This window comes from Typopeltis vanoorti, chromosome 10 (assembly GCF_054136105.1).
Source record: "Typopeltis vanoorti isolate ZY-2024b chromosome 10, IOZ_Tvanoo_1.0, whole genome shotgun sequence".
Lineage (NCBI taxonomy): Eukaryota > Metazoa > Arthropoda > Arachnida > Uropygi > Thelyphonidae > Typopeltis > Typopeltis vanoorti.
The window spans coordinates 86,120,586-86,140,842 of NC_143558.1; the positions used below are offsets into that span (position 1 = coordinate 86,120,586).

Here is a 20,257-nt window from a genome sequence, read left to right on the forward strand (position 1 = left end):
ACACATTGAAGAAAATCTAGGTTGTAACTCTAAGGCACTGACGTGGGATATTTATGCAGTATCGCGCAGTAGGAGGAGGTAGGGATCTCCACCAGACTTGCTAGTGGGTGGGTCGGCAGGTAACAGATCCTCACTAGGGATACCGAGTAAGTTAAATGAGAAAGTCACCACTGGTAGGCGGTTAAATCACCCTCACTGGTAGTAATACAGTCCCGGGGGTCACCACCAGGGATGTTGATGGATTAGAGGATGACTGTATGTTGGCATAATAATCGAATTCATGCTGCTCATGCATGAACTCATTCCCGTGGCGACTTTTGTAACAGCTGATATGGACACCATAGTAGACAAGTCATTAGCCATGTTCACCCTCACGTTTCCCTGCTCCGAGGCTTCTTCTTGAGGTTTGACAACTCCTCCGTTAAGAGAAGGCTGGCATGGCTTTCCATCTCTCACTAATACCGGTACTGCCACTCTTCTTGGGGAAGGCAAGGGATTTACGTCCAATCCCTTTTCCTGACGTGCCCTTTTAGTTTTGTAACGGTGATTCTGAAACCAAATCTTTACCTGAGTGGGAGTCAGTCGAATAATACTCGCTAAGTGTTCTCGTTCCGGAGCTGACAGATATCGCTGTTGACGAAACCGCCGCTCTAGCTCGTATGTTTGAGCCTTGGAAAACAGGACCCGCCTCTTTCTCTTCTTCATCGGCTGCTCCATACTCTGTCCGTTGTCGCGACCGCTGCTCGTCTCGCTGTCGCCCTCTTTTTCTTCCTCTTCTGTTTTGAAGCCGCCGTTTCCTCCTCCTCCGCTTGCGATTTGAATCGGTCCCGAGACCTCGATGCCCTCGCCTGTTTGATTTCTAGATTTAACGAAAGAAACCGCATTCTGTTTTCCGCGCAAAACATCTTCAGATGCGTTGCCGCTACTTGCTACATCAGATAAGTGGCCGCGAGCATCGTAGAACAGCGCCAGAGCAGCGGTATCGGTGGGAAGAGCCGGTGAGTTTCTTTCTGGAGAGGCAGTGACTGCCGTTGGAGGTTCAGTGATGTCGTCGGTGCTGGAGGGAAGAGCAAGGAGAGTGGAAAAGTCGGTGGGAAGCACGATACCTTCATGACTATCCAAGGCCACTTGACTGAAAGCTAAAGGAAAACAAACAACGAATTAGTTATCACAACATTCGTTTCTAGCACTGTCATTTAACAATAATTATAATTGACACAAGTAACACTGTTTCACGCCATACTTGTAGCTTTGTATATTTGAAAGTTTTCAGTTATCAAGCTATTCACATCCTCTTTTTTCATGCATGACATAAAACCGAGTAGTTTTGACTACCGTGAAATAAAATCAAAAACTCAGGCTCCCTCTTGTCTTTGCCGATTTTATCAGTTTAAAATTCTTGTCGTATAGTTAATTTAGGCCACTAAAAGAAAATATTTTTGATAAATTAACAAATGCAAAAAGCAGAAATTTAACAATTATAGCGTCTATTTATGCTATTTATGCTTTCATTCTATTCTCTGCTATTTATGCTTTCATTATACATTTGGGCATCTTCTAAACGAGCTCTTCTGAGCGCTGCTAATCTTGTGGAATTCGTTCAGCAGATACTTCATATATGACCCTCCTAAAGATGACCCATTTAAAAAAAAAGTTAAAAAAAACAATGATCGGTTGAAAATGTTTAATTATTTTATCATTTTGTGATATATTGTAAAATGAAAAACAAATTCTGTTACACGGACAAAAACTAAATTGCCGGCCTGGTTGTCCGAAGAGATGTCGTTTCTGCTCTCCTACAAACAGGTGGTTAGGACGAATCCAGCAGCGGACATGGATGTTTGTGAAGGTGGAAAGAATTTTATCGCCCGCTGTGAGACTGCCACCATCCTTATTGGAGGCTTGAAAATGTTTGTTTGTTTGGTCCCTAGCAAAGAGCGTCCTAATTATCTAACCATTAGTCCACCTATGATTATGTTCTACAGATTTCATGGATGGTAGAAACACAAACTCAGACTTGAATGTTTTCCAGCCGTGGTTGGACTTCATAATTTACTTTCATCTAAACCAAAAAGAGCAAATTACGTTTATCTATGATAATATATATGAACAGTCTTTTTTTAAAGAGATATAGCTGAGTTTTTAATATAATTCAGTATCTTCACTTCTCATTTCTCTTGCTGTTGGTTCACCATTGATCACTAACTGATCAACGGCATAAAAAATATCAACGGTACATACCAAAGGACGTACTCGCTAGAAAATATACCCATCTCCAGTTTGGCAACCATCAGCGAAATGTAGTAACGTTAATAATATTGAGATAATGCACTTTTGAGTAAATGTGAAATGCTGTTTTTTTTCTTCATATACATAAAGTGACGAGAGTGCTGCAGCCAGTGGCAGCTTGCAAGTCGGCAGCCTTCAAGAAGAAAACTGAAGCTTTGGTCTGTCATTGTTTAACATCTGTATCAACCGCCTCTTGAATGACTTTAGTTCATAACCCGTCAAGGAGGCACAAATACCTTTTTAAACAATTTTTTTAACCGAGGTAAAGTTCTCTGCTTCTTCCAATGGAACTAACAGTTTCCCTCCAACAAAGCTTCAAAAAACAGGCAGATTAGCCTGACAGCATGTAAGAACCACACTAGATATAAAACAAGCCTCCTCCTCTCCTTAGTTTCTTTGTCAGTAATCTAATCGGCTGCAAATACAACCGCTTTCAACTTTGAAAGATTGTAAAATGATTTAATCAGTTTATTACCTAATTCATATTAAAATCAAAGTAATTTGAAAGTTGGAAATCTAAAATAAGACAAAGATTTAAAAGAGTATTTTCTGAACCATCTCATTTATCGTAACCTGGGTTATATATGTCGCATACGTATGAGTTTTATCGCTCCATTGGCGTCATTTTGCAGGCAGTTTTGCAGGGTCTTGACATCCCGCAAAATTATATCTGTATTTTGCATCAGTGGAATGTTTCTGTTCATTCCCCTTTGTCTGTTCTGTGCGTGGGGGAGAGGAACAGGAGTTTTATAGAGACGGAGAATTCCGCCTACCAGCATCAAAGTAGCGAAACCTTGAAAAGGCCTCAGAAAAAGTTTATGGACTTTCCTTCTGCAAGTCCATAAAGTTGCGCATCCAACAGACTATGGGCGTAGGTCTAAGCATATCTTTAGAAAGATTTCGAAGGCCAAATAAAACCGTGTAATGGGTCACCGGGTCTAATATTGGGAATACATGGCGATGAAAAAAATGGATGATTAAAAAATACACATTTTACTATTCTTGAGAATATCTTGAGTAGTGTTCTTGAGTTGCCTTGAAAATATAACTTAAGCATTATTCACCAAAAACTTACTTTAGTCAAATATTAAAACCTAAAACCTGCAGAACCACAATTAGATAGAAAAAAAGTTTGTCTAATATGCGTCTATCTATTACTTATTTTTTATAAAGTAATATTTTAATTTAGTTTATTCCAACAATGTGCTTTTATGTTGCACATTGGCAGCAGATGGAATAAAAAAAATCTTTCGCCGAATGCTTTCTGACTTAGGTCTTATGCCTGTAAAGATGCTTTTGTTTTGGAATTACTGCCGAAGTAACTACGGATTAAAGCCGGCGCATTATTTTCTTAATTTTTGTATTCTGGTCATTTGTCTCTTTAGTTGGATGTAAGGTCACTGGAGGGAAAAACTTTACCTCTTCCGTATGAGATCAGCTAACTCAGAAAAAGAGAGAAAAGAGAGAGAGAGAGAGAGAGAGGAAAAAAGAGACAGAGACACAGAAAAAGTAAGACAGACAGATCCAGAGAAAGAGAGGGTGGAACACACACACACACACTGGAGGAAGATTGTCAGAGAGAAAGAGAGACATACCAACAAACAGACACACAGAGAGAGAGAGAGAGAGACCAAGAGGGACGCCGAGAGAAAGAGAGAGGGAGGAGAACACACACTGAGAGAGAGAGAGAGAGAGAGAGAGAGATACGGACAGACAGACAGAGAGGAAGACGGTGAAAGAGAAAGAGAGACAGATCAACAAACAGATAAAGAGAGAGAGAGAGAGAGAGAGAGTCCATTAAGTCTTTGACAACCGTCTTAGCATAGTCGATGAAAAATGCCTTAGGCAGGAAATGTCCGGGTTCAAATCATGTTGAATCATCTATACAGTGGCGTAGCTGGGGGGGGGGGGGTGTAGGGGGCGCTTTGAACCTTTGTTTGAACTTTTGCAGTTAATTCAGTCGAGAATATTTCCAAATATTGTAATACTACTGCGAATTTTCCTCATAATTGCTGTAAATGTTGCTAGATGTGAGAGGAGGTTTTCTAAATAAAATTGATTAAGAATTACCTACGTTACTATGAAATATACTTCGCCAATGTCAGCGACGATTTTGCTAACAGAAAAGCAAGAAAAATAACATTTTAGAATGTTGGAATTAAAGTTTTACTTCAAAAATAAACATAGTGTTTTAATTTATTTCCCTATACGTCGTTTTGACTTTTTGTGGTATTTTTGGTGTTGAGAGGGGCGGCAAACTCAGGGAGCAATCCGGACGGCAAAAGCTCTAGCTACGCCACTGCATCTATATGTATTTTTCAGTCAATTAAAGGAGAGTGTGCAGTGTCGACCATAAGTGGCAAGGCTTTCCTCCTGGAAACCCATGTTCTTCTCTGCAAAACACGCAGATGCATTATAACACCCAGTGCGCGCACACACACACTGTAAATTATTTAAGATAAGATTAATGTACTACTGCAGTAAACATTAGCTTTATGAAAGCAAAATGTGTGGCCATGAGAGGCCATTTTGCCTCAGTATGTTAAAGTGGAATAAGTCGAGAAAGTCTATGTCAGTAATGGCGAAACAAGTACGAGGAAATTAAGTCATTGAAACAGTAGCTGATGCTTTGTCACTAATCTAATTCATGGTCTTGCATCCAAACTAAGCATCGTAGCGAGACTCACCGGTTACCCGTCACAAGAATCATCACTCCCAAAATTCGACTTGCTATAACTTCGGTACTGAGTTAAATATTATGTTATCGGTCCGCCATTTTTGTTCAACAGAAAACAGCCAGCTAGATTCGAAATACTGAACCTAGTTAATAGCAAAGCTGAGTATCTTTAATATAGCAAAAAAAAAAAAAGGCCAAAAAATCGTCTCCTCCATTCCCGCATGCTTCGCTAATATGAGAAAAATTAGAGAGAGAGAGAGATCAGATAGTGTAAATATTTACAATTAATGAAAATCTCAAATGAGACTAGTTTGTAATTACTTTTCAGCATCCAGTGAGAACTTTATCCAATAATTATTCATAAATTATTTTAGTAAAAATATACTGTTTATGTTAGAAGCTTTCTAATACTGTGTGACGATGTAATGTAGTATGAAGATGTCGGATCTTCCTGGGATTAAATTAATCGGTAATCAGTTACTAGTAATGAGTCCATCTGGAAGTAAATGTTTAAGCGAAATCCGATGGAAATGCATTGTGAATATATTCATATTCTTTTAAAATACTTTTGTACAGTAATATATTTTTTCAGCTTGGCCTATTAAGAGAAGTGTCAAATGGAGAAGTGCCCAAAATTTAATAATGATAAGTCAACTCTGCAAATTTGTATACCGGACAATTCAACAGATATTCACTTATACTATGTTCCTAACGTATATGGGCTTTTTATAGCGAAGGGAAGAGGTGACAAGTTAATGGTCCATTACTTTTTAAGATATGCACTTACTTTCTCGAAAACGAGGAAATAATGGGTCATATTTCATAACTTTCAGGCGAGTATTTTTGAAGGGTGCTAATATCACCTTCTGTACTTTTTCCCCAGATTTTCTTTCTGTATTAAAGTAACCACTTGTACGTAAATAATTGATTTTAAATTTAATTGATGGCTTGATGGGACAAATGGCTAACCCAGCATTCTCCAACCAACTGCAGGTTCGAATTCTGCCACGGGCATAGAGTTTTGTGATTTCCTTTAGATGGAATGAATCTCATCGCCTTGTATGAGACAACCACTCCGCTTGCTGAAGGCCTGAAATGGCTTGCAGTTTCCTGTTTGATTTGTAGAATGAATATATATATATATATATATATATATATATATATATATATATATATATTCTACATACAGGATTTGATATACATATATATAACTTTCCAGATTCCCGTGTGTATGTGTGTGTGTGTATATATACATATAAAGACAATTGCCAAGGGCACCAGTAGCAAGATATTTTACCTTTCACCTGTTATCGAAGTTGTCACGCTATAGAAGGCACTTACTTCGAATTTGCTAAGGGTCTAGCCACTCTGTTCTTCTCATTATGCCTTTCTTCGGGAGATGCGGTTCGAAATTCTTTGTGTTGGAGGAAAACTACCAACTAAACAGCTGCTGAAATCTAAGATGCGCCATAGCAGGGAAAGAAGGCACCGCTGCACGTAACAGAGAACGAGATGTCTGCAGCGCATTAAAAGTGCGAAAAGCACCTGTTTCTCTACGCAGGTTAGTCTAGTTTGTCCACCCTCCCAGTGGAGACCTCTGAGAGTTTCAGAGTTCAATTTTTTGTACGATTAGAGCGGAAAATCGATGACCAACCATCTCGTTAACGGATGAGAGACGTATTCATCCCTTCTGGAATAGTCAATATGAGAACCCGCGTTTTTGGTTGCAATCATATCTCCCCACATCGCATACTGGCGTTCTTTGTCTGGTGTGAAAGAAGCTGAGGGGAAGAGGATGAGATCTAAAACGTTCCCTTCAGTACGGGGTGGTGACATAAGTTGATTGCCTTGAAAGAATAGCATTTTCATAGTGCAGTCGGATGGATCACGTGACATGCACCTTTTGGTTGGAAAGACTTGGGTTCAGCTCTAGTCACTGACGTGAGGAACATTTCGAGGAAACAAAAAGGCTTTTTTCAGCTGACAGTGAGAAAGGTGGTCTCATATGGAGACAAGGTTTTCCTTCAGTATAAGTCGAGCGTTTTCTTTCCACAAACAGCAAAACCTTCCTGGGAACGTACAATAAATCCATACAAAATCATTGGGATGCATAATAGACCTGTTAAGTGGTCTGGATGCAGGGTCTTAATTTCGAGTAGTTGAAGGGGTAGTGAACCTAGATCAGTGCTGGTGTCTTGATCAGATAAGACAAGAATTAGCTTTCAGAATATTGGAAACCTCTAATCTGGGAAGGAGGAATGATGGGCTACTTGTATTAAGAACTAAAAAGAGAGGAAGGTGTCTAGGTAATCGATTAGCGAAGGGACCTACTCGAGAACTACTTCAGGACTAGCCTGCTCTACAATATTAACCAGCGTGCCAGAAAATAACGTAAATTGTTGGGCACAACGCTCTCGATACAGGATTGGATTCTGTAGCATGATAAATGATATGCAGGTGACATATCTGGTAGTTCCCTTATTATTTTACAGCCAGTATGCGAAACTCTAAGATCGAAAACTACGATCTAAGAGTTTCATGCCGACGAACTATCAGCGAATCCAAGTGTAAGTGACCACCTAGTAGTACCACACCAAGGCAACTCGAAGCAAAGGTGGAGCAAGCTCCCTCACTATCCTTGATATTTATCTCATAATGTAAAAACACACAGCTCCTAGGAGATGTAATACGGCTTTACATTATGAGGAGATGTCACTACCCAGACCGGTTTCAACCTTTTTTAAGGTCTCATCAGTGAGCAGCTAGACCTGGATGATATCAAAGTTTAAGTGGTAGTTATTATTACCTTGGATCTCATTCCGTAATGCCGGCAATAAAAAAAAAGTATGTGTTATTATTTTTTTGTTAAACCTAATTAAATGGCAATAGAAACGCTTCAATTAATGTGGTTATAATGTGATGACGATATAGTGAGTGCACAAAAGATTTCTTGCGATCTTCTTTTAAAGATAGGCGAACAACTTGGCGAGTGACCAGCATCCTGGACCCCTTTCAACTGAGAGAAATAAAAAATCGGTAGGTGAAGTGGCTAATTTAAGAAAATATGAGAAGAAAGAAGGTTCTGGTTTTCTATTAGTACGCTGATAGTAGTTGAAAACTTCACCAAGATAACTCTTATGCACACATACCTGAATTGTCGCTGCAATGTCAGGTCACGTGGAATGAGTACCCAATAAAATAAAATCGTCGTTCAAAGGCACTTCCAGAAATATCAGAAAGCATCCTTCAGTTAAAAAGCCTATTAGAGAGAAAACAAATATTCCAAATGACGAGGAAAAGCATGCTAGTCTTCTCGGCAATAACTAGACTTGTCGGGACGCGTACAGTAAATGAGCGGAGGATGAACAAACCCAGTGAAGTACGAAAACTTATTTCGAATTTTGGAACTTAGAGTCTCGGTTAGTAATAAACAACTAGAAGGATTTTTTTCTGTTATTACTTGCAGTGTGTTCTTATGAAAAACAAGCAAACCGTCAAAAATCGCACACACTTCAGAGTAATAATGAACTAACCTCGCATGGACTTGATATTAAGAATAAATCTCAATAACCATGTTTTTTGTTTTTTGTTTTTTTTTTGTGAAATACCCCTGGTACTACAAATGAATATCCTCAATTATCCAAAAACTTTTAATTTTTACGCTCGAATCAAACCCATATTTTGTTTTAAATCATTGTCTTAAGAGATAATAAGTTTTCGTATGTCCATATGAATATTCAAGATATATCACCGTTGCATTGTCTGTAGATTCAAACTGTGAATAGCTTGTGTTAAGAGTTGGGTTGATGCCCGATAAACTAAACAACGCAGTTTGCTATTATATAAGTTACTTGAGTCGTAATGGAAGTAATGGAAGCACTTGCAGCATAGGATTGTCAGAGTTGACAATATTGGTACCATTGAATCTACTGGTGCTATTTGTGACAAAAAGGGTGACAAAGGATTTGTGATTTTTGTTATAAAAAAAGGTTTTGCGTCAAGAAGCCGATTGGTAGTGTGAAATCAGAAGGCGAAATCAGAAGGCGCCGGTAAATAAAACTTCTAAGGTTCTAAATAGAATTTTATTGGTCGATGTAATCCTGTAGAACATTCGTTTTTTTTTTCTTAATGTATAAAGTAGCGAGGTAAGAAGTTTCGTATTACAGCCTGAAGACCAACGCAACAGATACTATTTGATTAGAAGATATACGTGGTCGAATTTCGTCATGAACTGAGAGCTTTTCAAATGAAGTCGAGTCATTCGGCCTTATATACAGGCGACAGAGTATTCTCCCCCCCCCCCCTCCGGAAACTTGATTTTCATCCCGCAAAGCATATAGACAATCCTTGCCGTTGTCAGTCAAATGGTGAACGGCACTAGGAGAGGGATGAAAAACCTGCGACTTTTCAGCATAACTCTTTTAACAAACAGACTAAATAGAATTTTATTGATATTAACCACGATGTGCGGTTTTGTACATCGAATTAATCAAAATTCATAAAATATAAAAAATTTCGTTATGAGAAATAACCACATGGATTGTGTATTTATTTTTCAGTAAATTATATTTCGATTTTTATATTTTTAAATGGGAAGGGATTCAAATGTGAAGAAATTCGAGATTTCTTTTGTTTATGCACAAATGCTTTTATAGAGAAAAGGTTTTTTTTTTTCTTTTTACGTGTCACCTGTCTTACAACTTTAAATGGCACGCCAATAACACTTAATACCAAGTGTCACTCGGATATATATATATATATATATATACAGGGTGTTCGGGATAAATTTGACATATTTATAATTAATTATATTTTTCCGTAAGTTACATGTATTAACACACACTTCTCTTCATTTAAAAGTTTGGACCCTTCTTGATTCACATACAAGATGTCAGAAAGGATGGATAGCTGGAACCCACCTGAATCATGGAAGAGAATAACTTGTATCATGATGATTCGTGCCCGCCATCAAAATAAGGATATTACGACTGCTGCCCAATGCTCCCTGAATACAGTAAAAACAATCAGGCATGAACTAGAGACTTGCAATGGTGACTACGAGGATGTAGCAAGAAGAAAGATCCCTAGCAGACGATCTGATTGCGTTCGTACAGCAGAATTCCTCGCAAATCTGCAGGAACAGGTGTTGAAGAATCCTGGCATTGGAATTCGGGCTTTGTTCGTGGAGTTGCTAACTTTAGTCAAGCCCTGGATAACAAGGGTAGGCAATGGTAGGCCGTATGTATGGCAGCAGGATTCGGCCCCTTGCCACACCTCTGGGAAAAGTCAAAAATGGTTGTCTGAAAATTTCTACGACTTCACCAGTCCAAATGTTTGGCCTCCAAACTCCCCAGACCTTAACCCCATGAATTATTTTGTATGGGGCGCAGTTGAAAAAGACACCAATCGCACTTCCAGTAATACAAAAGCCCAGTTAATGGATAAAATTAAAACAGTTTTTGCGGCCCTTCCCAGGGAGACTGTAGCATCAGCTTGTTCGAGGTTCCGAAGCAGAATTGAAGCTGTGATCGATGCTAATGGTGGTTATTTTGAGTAAATCTTGTTGATAGTATTGTAATTAACTCTGCCTGTAATGTTTTTTTGTCAATTCATTAAATTTAATAGATACAAAGAAGATTTTCTTTTTCCTTACGAAACTGTCAAATTTATCCCGAACACCCTGTATATATAGAAAACGGATCCTAAATCATCTTGCCTGTGAGGAGAATTATCTTCTGAGTATTTTTCTAAGAATTCTAAGTAAGACGTGGTTTCAATAGAGGTGTACGTTTCTTTAACCCGAAAAAACAGACAGATTGAGAACATACGCATAATACGCTGACGATTTATGGTCTTTGTTGCCTCGGTGATACATCTAAGCAACCCAAGTCACTCAGAAAATGATAATGATTTATGCATCGCATCCTTTGCGTACGTCATTGCACTTGACGCGATACGAACATTAAAAAGCACTGCATACAAATGCGTCATTTACTAACTGTCACGAACATCGCGTCCTTTATTAAGATGTTAGTTAATATTACAACCGAAACTCTTGATTAAATGAGTTTCATGTTCCAGCAAGCACTGCTCACGTAATTGTGAATGTCATGATTATATCTTGGACTCCGGTTATATTTAAAAACATTTCCTACTGTTTTTCCGTTATAGGACTGATTCAAGAGCTCAAATATTACTTTAAGCAATTACAAAACGTACTACGGAATGCAATTGGTAACCAAGATTATGTGTGCAAGTGAAAATTAATAAATATGTTTGCATTTTAATTGTACTAAAACTACATCCCGAAAGTTATGGCACACGATTCGCAGAATGAATATATTGTTTTTCTGTAAATTCCATTAAATTAACGCATTAAGTCCTGCTTTTCAAGTGGTAGTGACTTCCCTATAAGAGCGTTCTAGTGAGAACTAATAGGTTTGCTTCATGATTTAATTATATCAACACTTCGTTAATTATTTGAAATTTACAATGAAGTTCTTGTTTTATACCCCACAAACTTGCATCTGTAATTCATTTGTATTAAAGATATTGCCTTCTGCTTTTTTATTTCGCCCACTTTATCATATTTCGAAAAATTTGAAGAAATTACATTAAACCTTTTAGTACACAGCTTCTTATTATAAAGTTGTAAAAGAATGGAGAAGACGGATATCACACTCAGCAATACGTGTTTATAGTTATTCTTGAATGAGAGCAAGAACAGTAATACAAATTTCAGTTAGTTCAGTTAGAGTGTAAAAGCTGCCTAAATATACGTTACCTTTATTTAAAACAGCATCATCATCCTTCTAAGGGCTTCATGTCAGTGATTGTTTCAGTGATCCCATCTGTTCCTGTTCTTGCCCCTGCGTGCTCCCGTTGGATAGTATTCGAGTATTTTTTGTGAGGAGAAGGAGGGGGGGGGATTCCAAGTTGCCATCCATTCTTTCAATGTGTTCGATACATAGTTTTTTCTGTATTTGTAGCTTTTATCTATTACTGGGTCTATTTTAAGTTTTTGACGCATTCCTGTGCTTTTGGTTTGTTGCTGTTATTCAAGATCGTAGTATACTGTTCTGCGCAGGAATTTAATTTCTCTTCTTTCTCTTCTTTCGTCAGTAGTTTTTATAGTCCATATTTCCCTTCCATACAGCAGAGAAATTCTTAATAGTATTTTGGCTTATTCTTGTATGTTTCTGAGCTTGATACCTTTGCAAGTAATATTGATCATCCCTCTCTCCCTTAAAGATAAGGAGGTGAAATTTCTGTATCAATGTCGGCTTCTTTTGTATATTCTATTTCTGTATCTTCACATTATTTTATTTGTTCTGTTTTTAATTTATCCTATTAAAATAGAATAATTAGTACTATCCTCATCTGAATGTTGAGGCAAACTCTAAAAAAAGGTAAACCAGCCCAGCGAACACATACAGATTACAGTCCTGAATATCGCCCTTAGGGGATGCAGCAGAGGAGTGACGGCTGCATTAAATCGTCGTAAGTCCCCCTCATTAAGGGGGGGAGGACTCAACCCGTCCTAAGGCACGGATGAGAAGGATTGGGTATATATATTTCCTTATGTGAAAGGTAGCAAACCTATAATACATTAGTACCCTAGGTGGGCTAAGGTTTTTATTTTAATTTTTATATACTTCGGAACTCTGCTCTGCCTCCAATAAGCCTATCGATGCCCACACCGGGCAATGAAGTTCATCTCCTCTCTAAAGACAATCACAAAACATCCGTGACCGCGGCGGTATTTAAACCAGCAGCCTGTTGGTTGGAGAGCTGCTACGTTGACCAGACCAACCAGTCTAATAAACATGAATTGTTCATTGTTAAACTATATTTGGTGACTCAATTAGATAATTTAAACTGAAATATATGATTTGTAATGATCAGTGATTTGTAAAGTATGCCAACAAGTTTCGCCAACGGAGATGTTGGGCTTCTTCAGGGCTTATAACGGTAAGAGAAAATTAAAAGTGGCTAGTACAGAGAAAATGGAGTAACACTATCGTATAAAATTAAAAATATTAAAAAATCTAAACAGACACGTAACATTACACGCATGGAGCGTGTTGTATTAGTCACTGTTATGTGAGCACGTTCTGTAGTTATGAGCGAAATGAAATTCTGGCAAACTGAGCGATCTTATTAAGGTTTTCCATATGCCAGCTATTATCATTCCCTGGTTTCTGTTAAGATTTTCCCCAGAACAGAGGACTGCTACGGCTTCCTTGAAGTTTCTACAACGGAAGTCTTCTTCTAGATAAGGCATGGAGCTCCTATCCCTCTCAATGGTGTGGTTTGTAATCGCGAAATGATGGGCTAGACCTGAATTGTCTGTTCTGTTTTTATTAACATCACCTATATGTTCTTTTTTTTCGGATTCCTTGGATAGCCATTATTTATTAATGTCTCTGATATTTGAGTAAGTTCATCATAGAGATCTTTTTCTTCCGAGATGATGTTCGTGGCTCTATTTTTGAGCATATGTATTATGCTAATTTATTTCCCTCGAAACAACGAACAAATGTTTCCCCATTGAAGCTCTTCTCACATCATACGAGAGCTAACTGAGTACCTGCGCTTTTATTTTTCTTAATTAAATAGCACAGGCTATTTAACATCGTAAAGGATGCAGTTGGAATTGAACGGCTTTTGAAGGCAAAATAAATTACTTTAAAAAAGAACACTAACTACATAAAAATATTTGAGTTTATTTATTTATTTTTGAAGTGTAGTGTCTTTAATAACCGATCCTCATCTGCTATTTTAAATGCTTTAAGTTGCTAAAAACATATATGTGCAAAAATCAATAGGAATTTTAATAACTTATCCGCTTTCCAGCCAAGAGGGTGCGGATTGGACTCCGGCCTAGGGCATGGTTGTTTGTGATCGTCCTTCTCCTTCATGCATTCATCTAGACAAATATGTATACATTCTCCCAAGATGGATTGGGTCACCATGGGAGAAGTATACCCACATGTTCACCTGTATGAAACTACAGATGGCCCCACTGCCGAGGGGCCCTAAAAACCAGTATACTGTTTAAGGGAGAGGCAGTCCCCCCCCTCCAGGCACCAACTAAGGGATTAAAAAAAAACTAACAGGCAGTGGGATGGGGAAAACTATATTACATTAATTTCCAGCGGAGCTATGTTAATGATATGATTTTTCAGGCTCGTTCAAAAGTTCATTAAACTGATTAAAAAAATATAATAATGAGCAATGCAAGTAGGGAAATGCTTTTGAATTCTGGTAATTGTATCCAATATACCTGCTACGTAATATCCTCCATGTAATATCATTTCATTTGTAACTCTTTTATGTAGGGTACGTTATCTTAATGTTGTCATCTGCTCTATAATATTCATATCCTTCTCGAGATAAATCTTCACATTTCAAAATATATCAGAAGTATTTCTCTGTCCATTCCATCTCTTAGCCTTTCCATGGAAGACCAGTAAGTAATTTCAAACTACACTATCTATCAATAATCGTCCGGACACTTTAGCAATTTACAATTGATTGCAGCAGGCAAACCCTAATATCGGGTATGTCCACCTTTGGCTTTCACCTCCTGCACCATTTGAGGGAAACATTCCACCAATGTGTGGCAGACATCAGGTGGACTTTGTTTCCATTCCTCCTTCAAAGCAGCACTGAGTTCAGCGACAGATCGAGGACGTGCTGCTCTGGACCTCAATCGCCGCACCAATTCGTCCCAAAAGTGTTCAATGGGGTTGAGGTCAGGACTGCGCAGGCCATGGTAATCGTACCATTCCATAACAACTGCAGCTTTGTTGCATGGGATATTGTCGTCTTGATAGTAACACGGATCCGTTCCATAAAAACTCCGCAGTGTAGACAGTACCTGATTATCCAGAATATCAAGGTACTGAGCTGCCTTCATGGAACCACAGACAACGACCAGTGGTCCCATTCCAAACCAGCTGAATGCACTCCGCACCATTACTCCACCAAACTTTACTGTGGGTACAACACACTGTGGTAACAAGCGTTCATCAGGCTGCCTCCACACCCACACCCTGCCATGACTGGAGACAGGTGAACTTTGATACATCGCTCCAGAGTACCGTTTTCTACTAGTCAATTGTCAAGTTCACACGCTCTTTGCTCCAGGCCAGACGAGCCGCCTTGTTCGTTGTTATGATGTTCGGCGTGTCTGTGTGTCGCTGCTCTTCCGTGGAAAATCCAGTAAATGGAGTTCTTTTCGTACAGTATTAGTGCTCTCCGTGGTGTCATGTCACTGGCGCTCTGCAACTCAACACAGATGGTATGTGCCGATTGTAGCCGGTTTTTCCGTGCCAACCGTTTAACACCCGCCTGTCTCTGTCAGTCATTTTCGGCGGCCGCCGTGATTGTTTTCCTGCTCTAGTGATGCCAGAACGTCTCCATTTGTTGATCACATTGCCAACCTTTAATTTTGAATGCTTCAGTTGAGCGGCAATATGACAGCCCACAATGACACCTCTCTCGCAGTCTCTGAGTTCACGTCATGTTGTCATACCACTTGCATTCAACTGCTACGATGAAATACTGCTTCCTACTATCTGTACACCAATTTTTATGTTATTAACAAATTTGGAATGTTCCATAATTTCAAATAACAGGAAGAGCGTCCGAGCAATTATTGGTAGATCGTGTATGAAAGGTAAAAAAAAAAGTCGTGGAAATAAATAGCGATGCTTTAATCTAAAATAAAAATTAACATATATTAATATTTCGGAAAGACCATTAGGCCGATAAATTGAAAAAATGCACACGGATCGATCGATAATATCAGGTCCAACTTATTACGAAATATTTTAGGTTCTTGGTTTTCGTGCATTAGTCCTGAATATAATTTTCTCCACCATTTTGCTGCTCAGTGTAAGGAGACTTTCTTTGAGTGCAATGCGTAGTGGTTTTAAGCATCCGTTTTGATGGTAGTATTAATTGTTACTTATGCTGTGCAAAAATACATCAGTAATTAATATAAATGCCATTGTTAACGTTTGCTGTCTTGTAATACATCAAACTAGTTTTGTATACTCAGTAACACTCAGATATACTCACTATTATAGGACGTGGAGTGGAGACAAAATGTAATGGAAGTAGTACATATTATATATTATAATGCACATAGCTTCATATTTTTTTCCACCAAGGATTTATATAAGTTACATGAATATTTGAAATTGTTAACAGCATGCCTACAGATTCAGCCCAATTTCTTTAAATAGGTCGAGCAATAGCGTTTCCATGTACAAGAAGTCGGTTATCTTACCATCGGCTGTTTGTGAATGTATTTAAACGAAATTCATCATTCAGTGTCAGACCATTGCTCTGCTAAAAGAAAGATTGAAAAAAACAACAACAACATTCAGTGTTAGGTTTTTAGAACAGTAGCCCAGATCATACAGCCCTTAGTTCAGGTTTTATGGGCGAGATAAGTTGTATTTTGGACAAAACTTTAATGTAAACAGTCTTCATTATAAATGAGTAAGAGATTCAAACAGAACACTTTTTTATGACTGACAACAAAAAGAAATTGCGTCAAGATATTGAACACATATGCATTTGACAATCAAGAGAAAGTGATATTCATTTGTGCATATTTCGTTTCCCACACTGACGAAACTGATGTTCAGTCATAAATTTTCTCTTTTAGTATCCAATACAACTTCGTAACAGTGAAAGGTGAGTACAGCTTCAAATTCCTATAAAATGAAAATGGAATAAAGTCTTTTCAGATCTGAAAAGACTTTATTTCTAGTGAAAAATTTTTTTTCACTAGAAATGAAAGATACTAGTGAAAATTATTTTTTGTCTGTGTTAATAAATATACTTCAGTATATTTATTTTAATCTCAAGTTCAAAAGAAATATTTGTCACTTTCCTTTCAGAAGCATCTTTTTTTCTCTTTCTTTTAATATCAGTTTATCCCTATGCATAGATTTTTCTTAACTGGACTTTTCGTCATCCTTTTAGTCGGTTAGTTATTCACATGTGGCGTCATTTGACACCGTATGATCACTCCCGTACATAATTAGGTTTTGGGAGTGAAATCTACTCCTAGAAGAAGTGGTAGGGTTCAGATGCCCTTCCACAAAGAGTAAGCAGGACGATCACAAACATCCATGCTTCTGGAGGGATTCGAACCCGCAATTCTTGGTTGGGGAGCGGATACAATAAATTGCTCGGCCAACCAGACCGATGTCATCCCTCTGCTAGTATGTAATTATCACATGCGATAAGAATCTGGATACGATACTTACATACACTGCTTGCAAAGAAGTCAGTGGAAACCCCAAGGGCAAGGTGCGTCGTGCTATGTAACGATTCATATGTTTCTAACCGATATAAATTGAAGGAATCTGATGCTCCTAAAAGTTAGTACAACTGTATCCAGGTGAAATGGCTACGAGAAGGGAACGGACGGAGTTTGAAAGAGACGTTGTGATAGGATGCCATGTTGCACACCTACCTGTTGGGAAACTGATGACAAATTCGACCATCCCAGGTCAACAATCACTGATACCACACTGAGATGGAAGCGCAGGGAATCAACTGGAAATGCTAAACGCAGTGGACAACCCATCAACTACGATCACATTCACCGAATGTGATCGTAGGGCCCTACGAAGGATAATATGTAAAACTGCCATTCTTCGGCCGACATGTTGAATGCGGAGTTCTGGGCATCGACTGGAACACGAATCTGCACAAAAACATTCAGAACCGAGGCTCACAACACGGATTTCTATGGTAGGACTGCAATATGCAAGTCCCACATTACCTAAACCAACATGCAGCGTCGTCTTTAACGATACAAAGAACGTGTATAGTGTGACGTGGAAGCTTGGAAAGCTCCACTATGGAGCGACGAATCAATTTCACCCTCCACCGAGCAGATGGATACGTTGGCGGATGAACGTCTTTACCACAGTGCGTAACACCAACTATGAAATCGGAGGTGGCGGTGTGACGGTATGGTTCTGTAAACCTGGTTTGGCCTCGGACCTCTGTTTGGGGTGCCGTGAATATTGAACTTCCAGAGGTATCAGAACATTCTGGACAATTCAATGCTTTCTGCTTTGTGGTGTTTCTACGGAAATGACCATTGTATCTTTCGTCAAGACAATGCACATTGTCATAAGGCTGCTTCTGTAACTGCATGGTTTGTGGACATGAACGTCACCACACTTGACTGGTCTCCACAGAGATCTGATCTTAACCCTACTGAAGATCTGTGGGATGAACTGGAGCTTTGCGTGAGGTCAAGGGACGTCCGCCCTACAACCCGCCAGGATTTCATTACTTGTCTATAGGAAGAATGATCCAAAATTCCAACTGATTGCTATCGTACGCTTGTAGAAAGTATGTCGCGTAGAATGGCCGCAGTCATCACAGCGAAAGGAGATCCTACATTTTATTAAGGTGGGCGTCATATCCTGATGTCAGTTGATTTCTTTCTGAGCAGTGTACGTCTGCATACACATTTTATGTACAATACTTTGACATGGTAAGACTGATAAAGACAGTGCGTGTTTATTTTCTGAGTACAGTCTAGCTTCCAATGCTGGTGCGTTTTAAAATCTGTTTAATTCTGTGTATAATTCACAGAATTAAAGAACACTAAATGGAAATTAAAGAAGTGATTAAACTATTGTAATACGTCAGGGATGCGCACGTTACCCTTGGGGATTTTAATTGGTACCGAATCATACGAAACCTTTTATAAAATGATATTTATTGATGAAAAACTCACAGAAGAATTTTACAACAGAATAACGCGAAACGCGGTTGGCCAAAAAGTACTGGCATACTTCTAAAAAAAAATAAAAATAAAGATTATTAGTTGGGACAACAAGAAAATCGTAATCTTTCATTAGCTGCGCTTGCATCTCAGAGTTAAGAACAGGGGAAGTTGTTTAAGCTTTTGAGCGAAAGGAAGAATTGAAGTGCTTTTTCAACCGGCAACAATTAGTGACAAAAAGTATGGAGAATTAATAATACTTTATATTCAGAAATTTTAAAGTTATCGTAGCTCCTTCTTATAAGAAAATGCTTTATTTGACAAAAAAACTTTACCTTTATATAGGAATGGCCAATACAAGGTTAAAAACTTGCAAACCTGTTAATTCAGTTGTACTAACTCTACGGAACACGAACTGTGCTAAAAACAAGATTTGCTACATGAATTATTGTAATCTATTTATTCTTCTTAGAGAGGTAAAATGATTTGGCTAAACTGCTACGCCCCAGTCTTTAGAATGTTGAATTGATATTAACATTGCACTTAAGCGAAGAACCATTATCTTACGTTGAAAATGTGCAAAAACGCCTACATGCTCTAATACTTTTACTTGTGAAAACAGTACAAAGCTATAAATAATTCCGCTGACCAATATTCATGAGTGAATTAAGCTTCGCATTTCTTACTTTAGGAATCTATGGAATCAATCTTCTCGAAGCGGTCTGCAGAGTATTGGTTGGTAAGTTCTGTTCTTATCCACTTATTTGTTAATAAAAGGTTTATCATCAATAATTTTATTTGATTAGTTGCATGCATATCCTTTCGTGCATATTGCCATATGCGTGAGCATATGTTCCCCTAAAAAATATGTCGATATATTTTTAGGAAGGCAAAAAAAGAAGTAAATATCACATTTCTCTCGTGAAACAAAGGTGATGGGCTGACTGCAGTGCGGACGTTTACACATTTTTACAACATATGCTTACAAAAGTAGCTTAATTGGTTGTTCAAATTACGTCAAAACATCTGTTACCTTAAGTTGAGTGTATTTATGTCTGTCAACTGTGCGTCTTTTCTAGCTAGTTGGTCGGTTTTGCGGATTAAAAAATCTTGCCATATCCGTATGAGTTATATTTAGCTGTAGAGCTGTTGTAGATATTTCTTACTACACCGGAGAGTTGAAATGACTATTGAAAAGCAATTTTTGCAGTAGAGGTCAAGAAAGCGAACACGCTAAAGCATGCCGAGTTTTTAGGTCTGGCTTGCAGCTGCGGTCTCACTTCATCTGATGAATCTATTACGTAATGTTTTCCAGAATTCCGGTTTTATTTTTCTGTTTGCTGTTATTTAGTATATATTTCATTGGAAATTAATCGTTCCCCCATAAACAAAAAAAAACTTTTGTGCACAGAATGTAAACATCAACTAGATTGGTTTCATTCTTTACTTGAGTAACTGTCGGTCAAAAACGCGCTGATTTTAATTCTGTTTTTTTTTTTTTTATTAGCCAACAGTAAAAT

The 20,257-nt window shown here is 38.2% G+C and overlaps 1 protein-coding gene across 1 annotated transcript in view; it reads right to left on the bottom strand.

Annotated features, from left to right (window-relative positions):
- Positions 1-219: 219 nt before the first annotated feature.
- The window catches only part of LOC150102564 (uncharacterized), a 49,982-nt gene continuing 29,944 nt past the window's right edge, over positions 220-20,257 (bottom strand). Inside the window, exon 2 of the mRNA XM_090398706.1 lies at positions 220-1,139. Coding sequence (XP_090254832.1) covers positions 220-1,139 — 920 coding nt within the window. The remainder of the gene's footprint in view (positions 1,140-20,257) is intronic.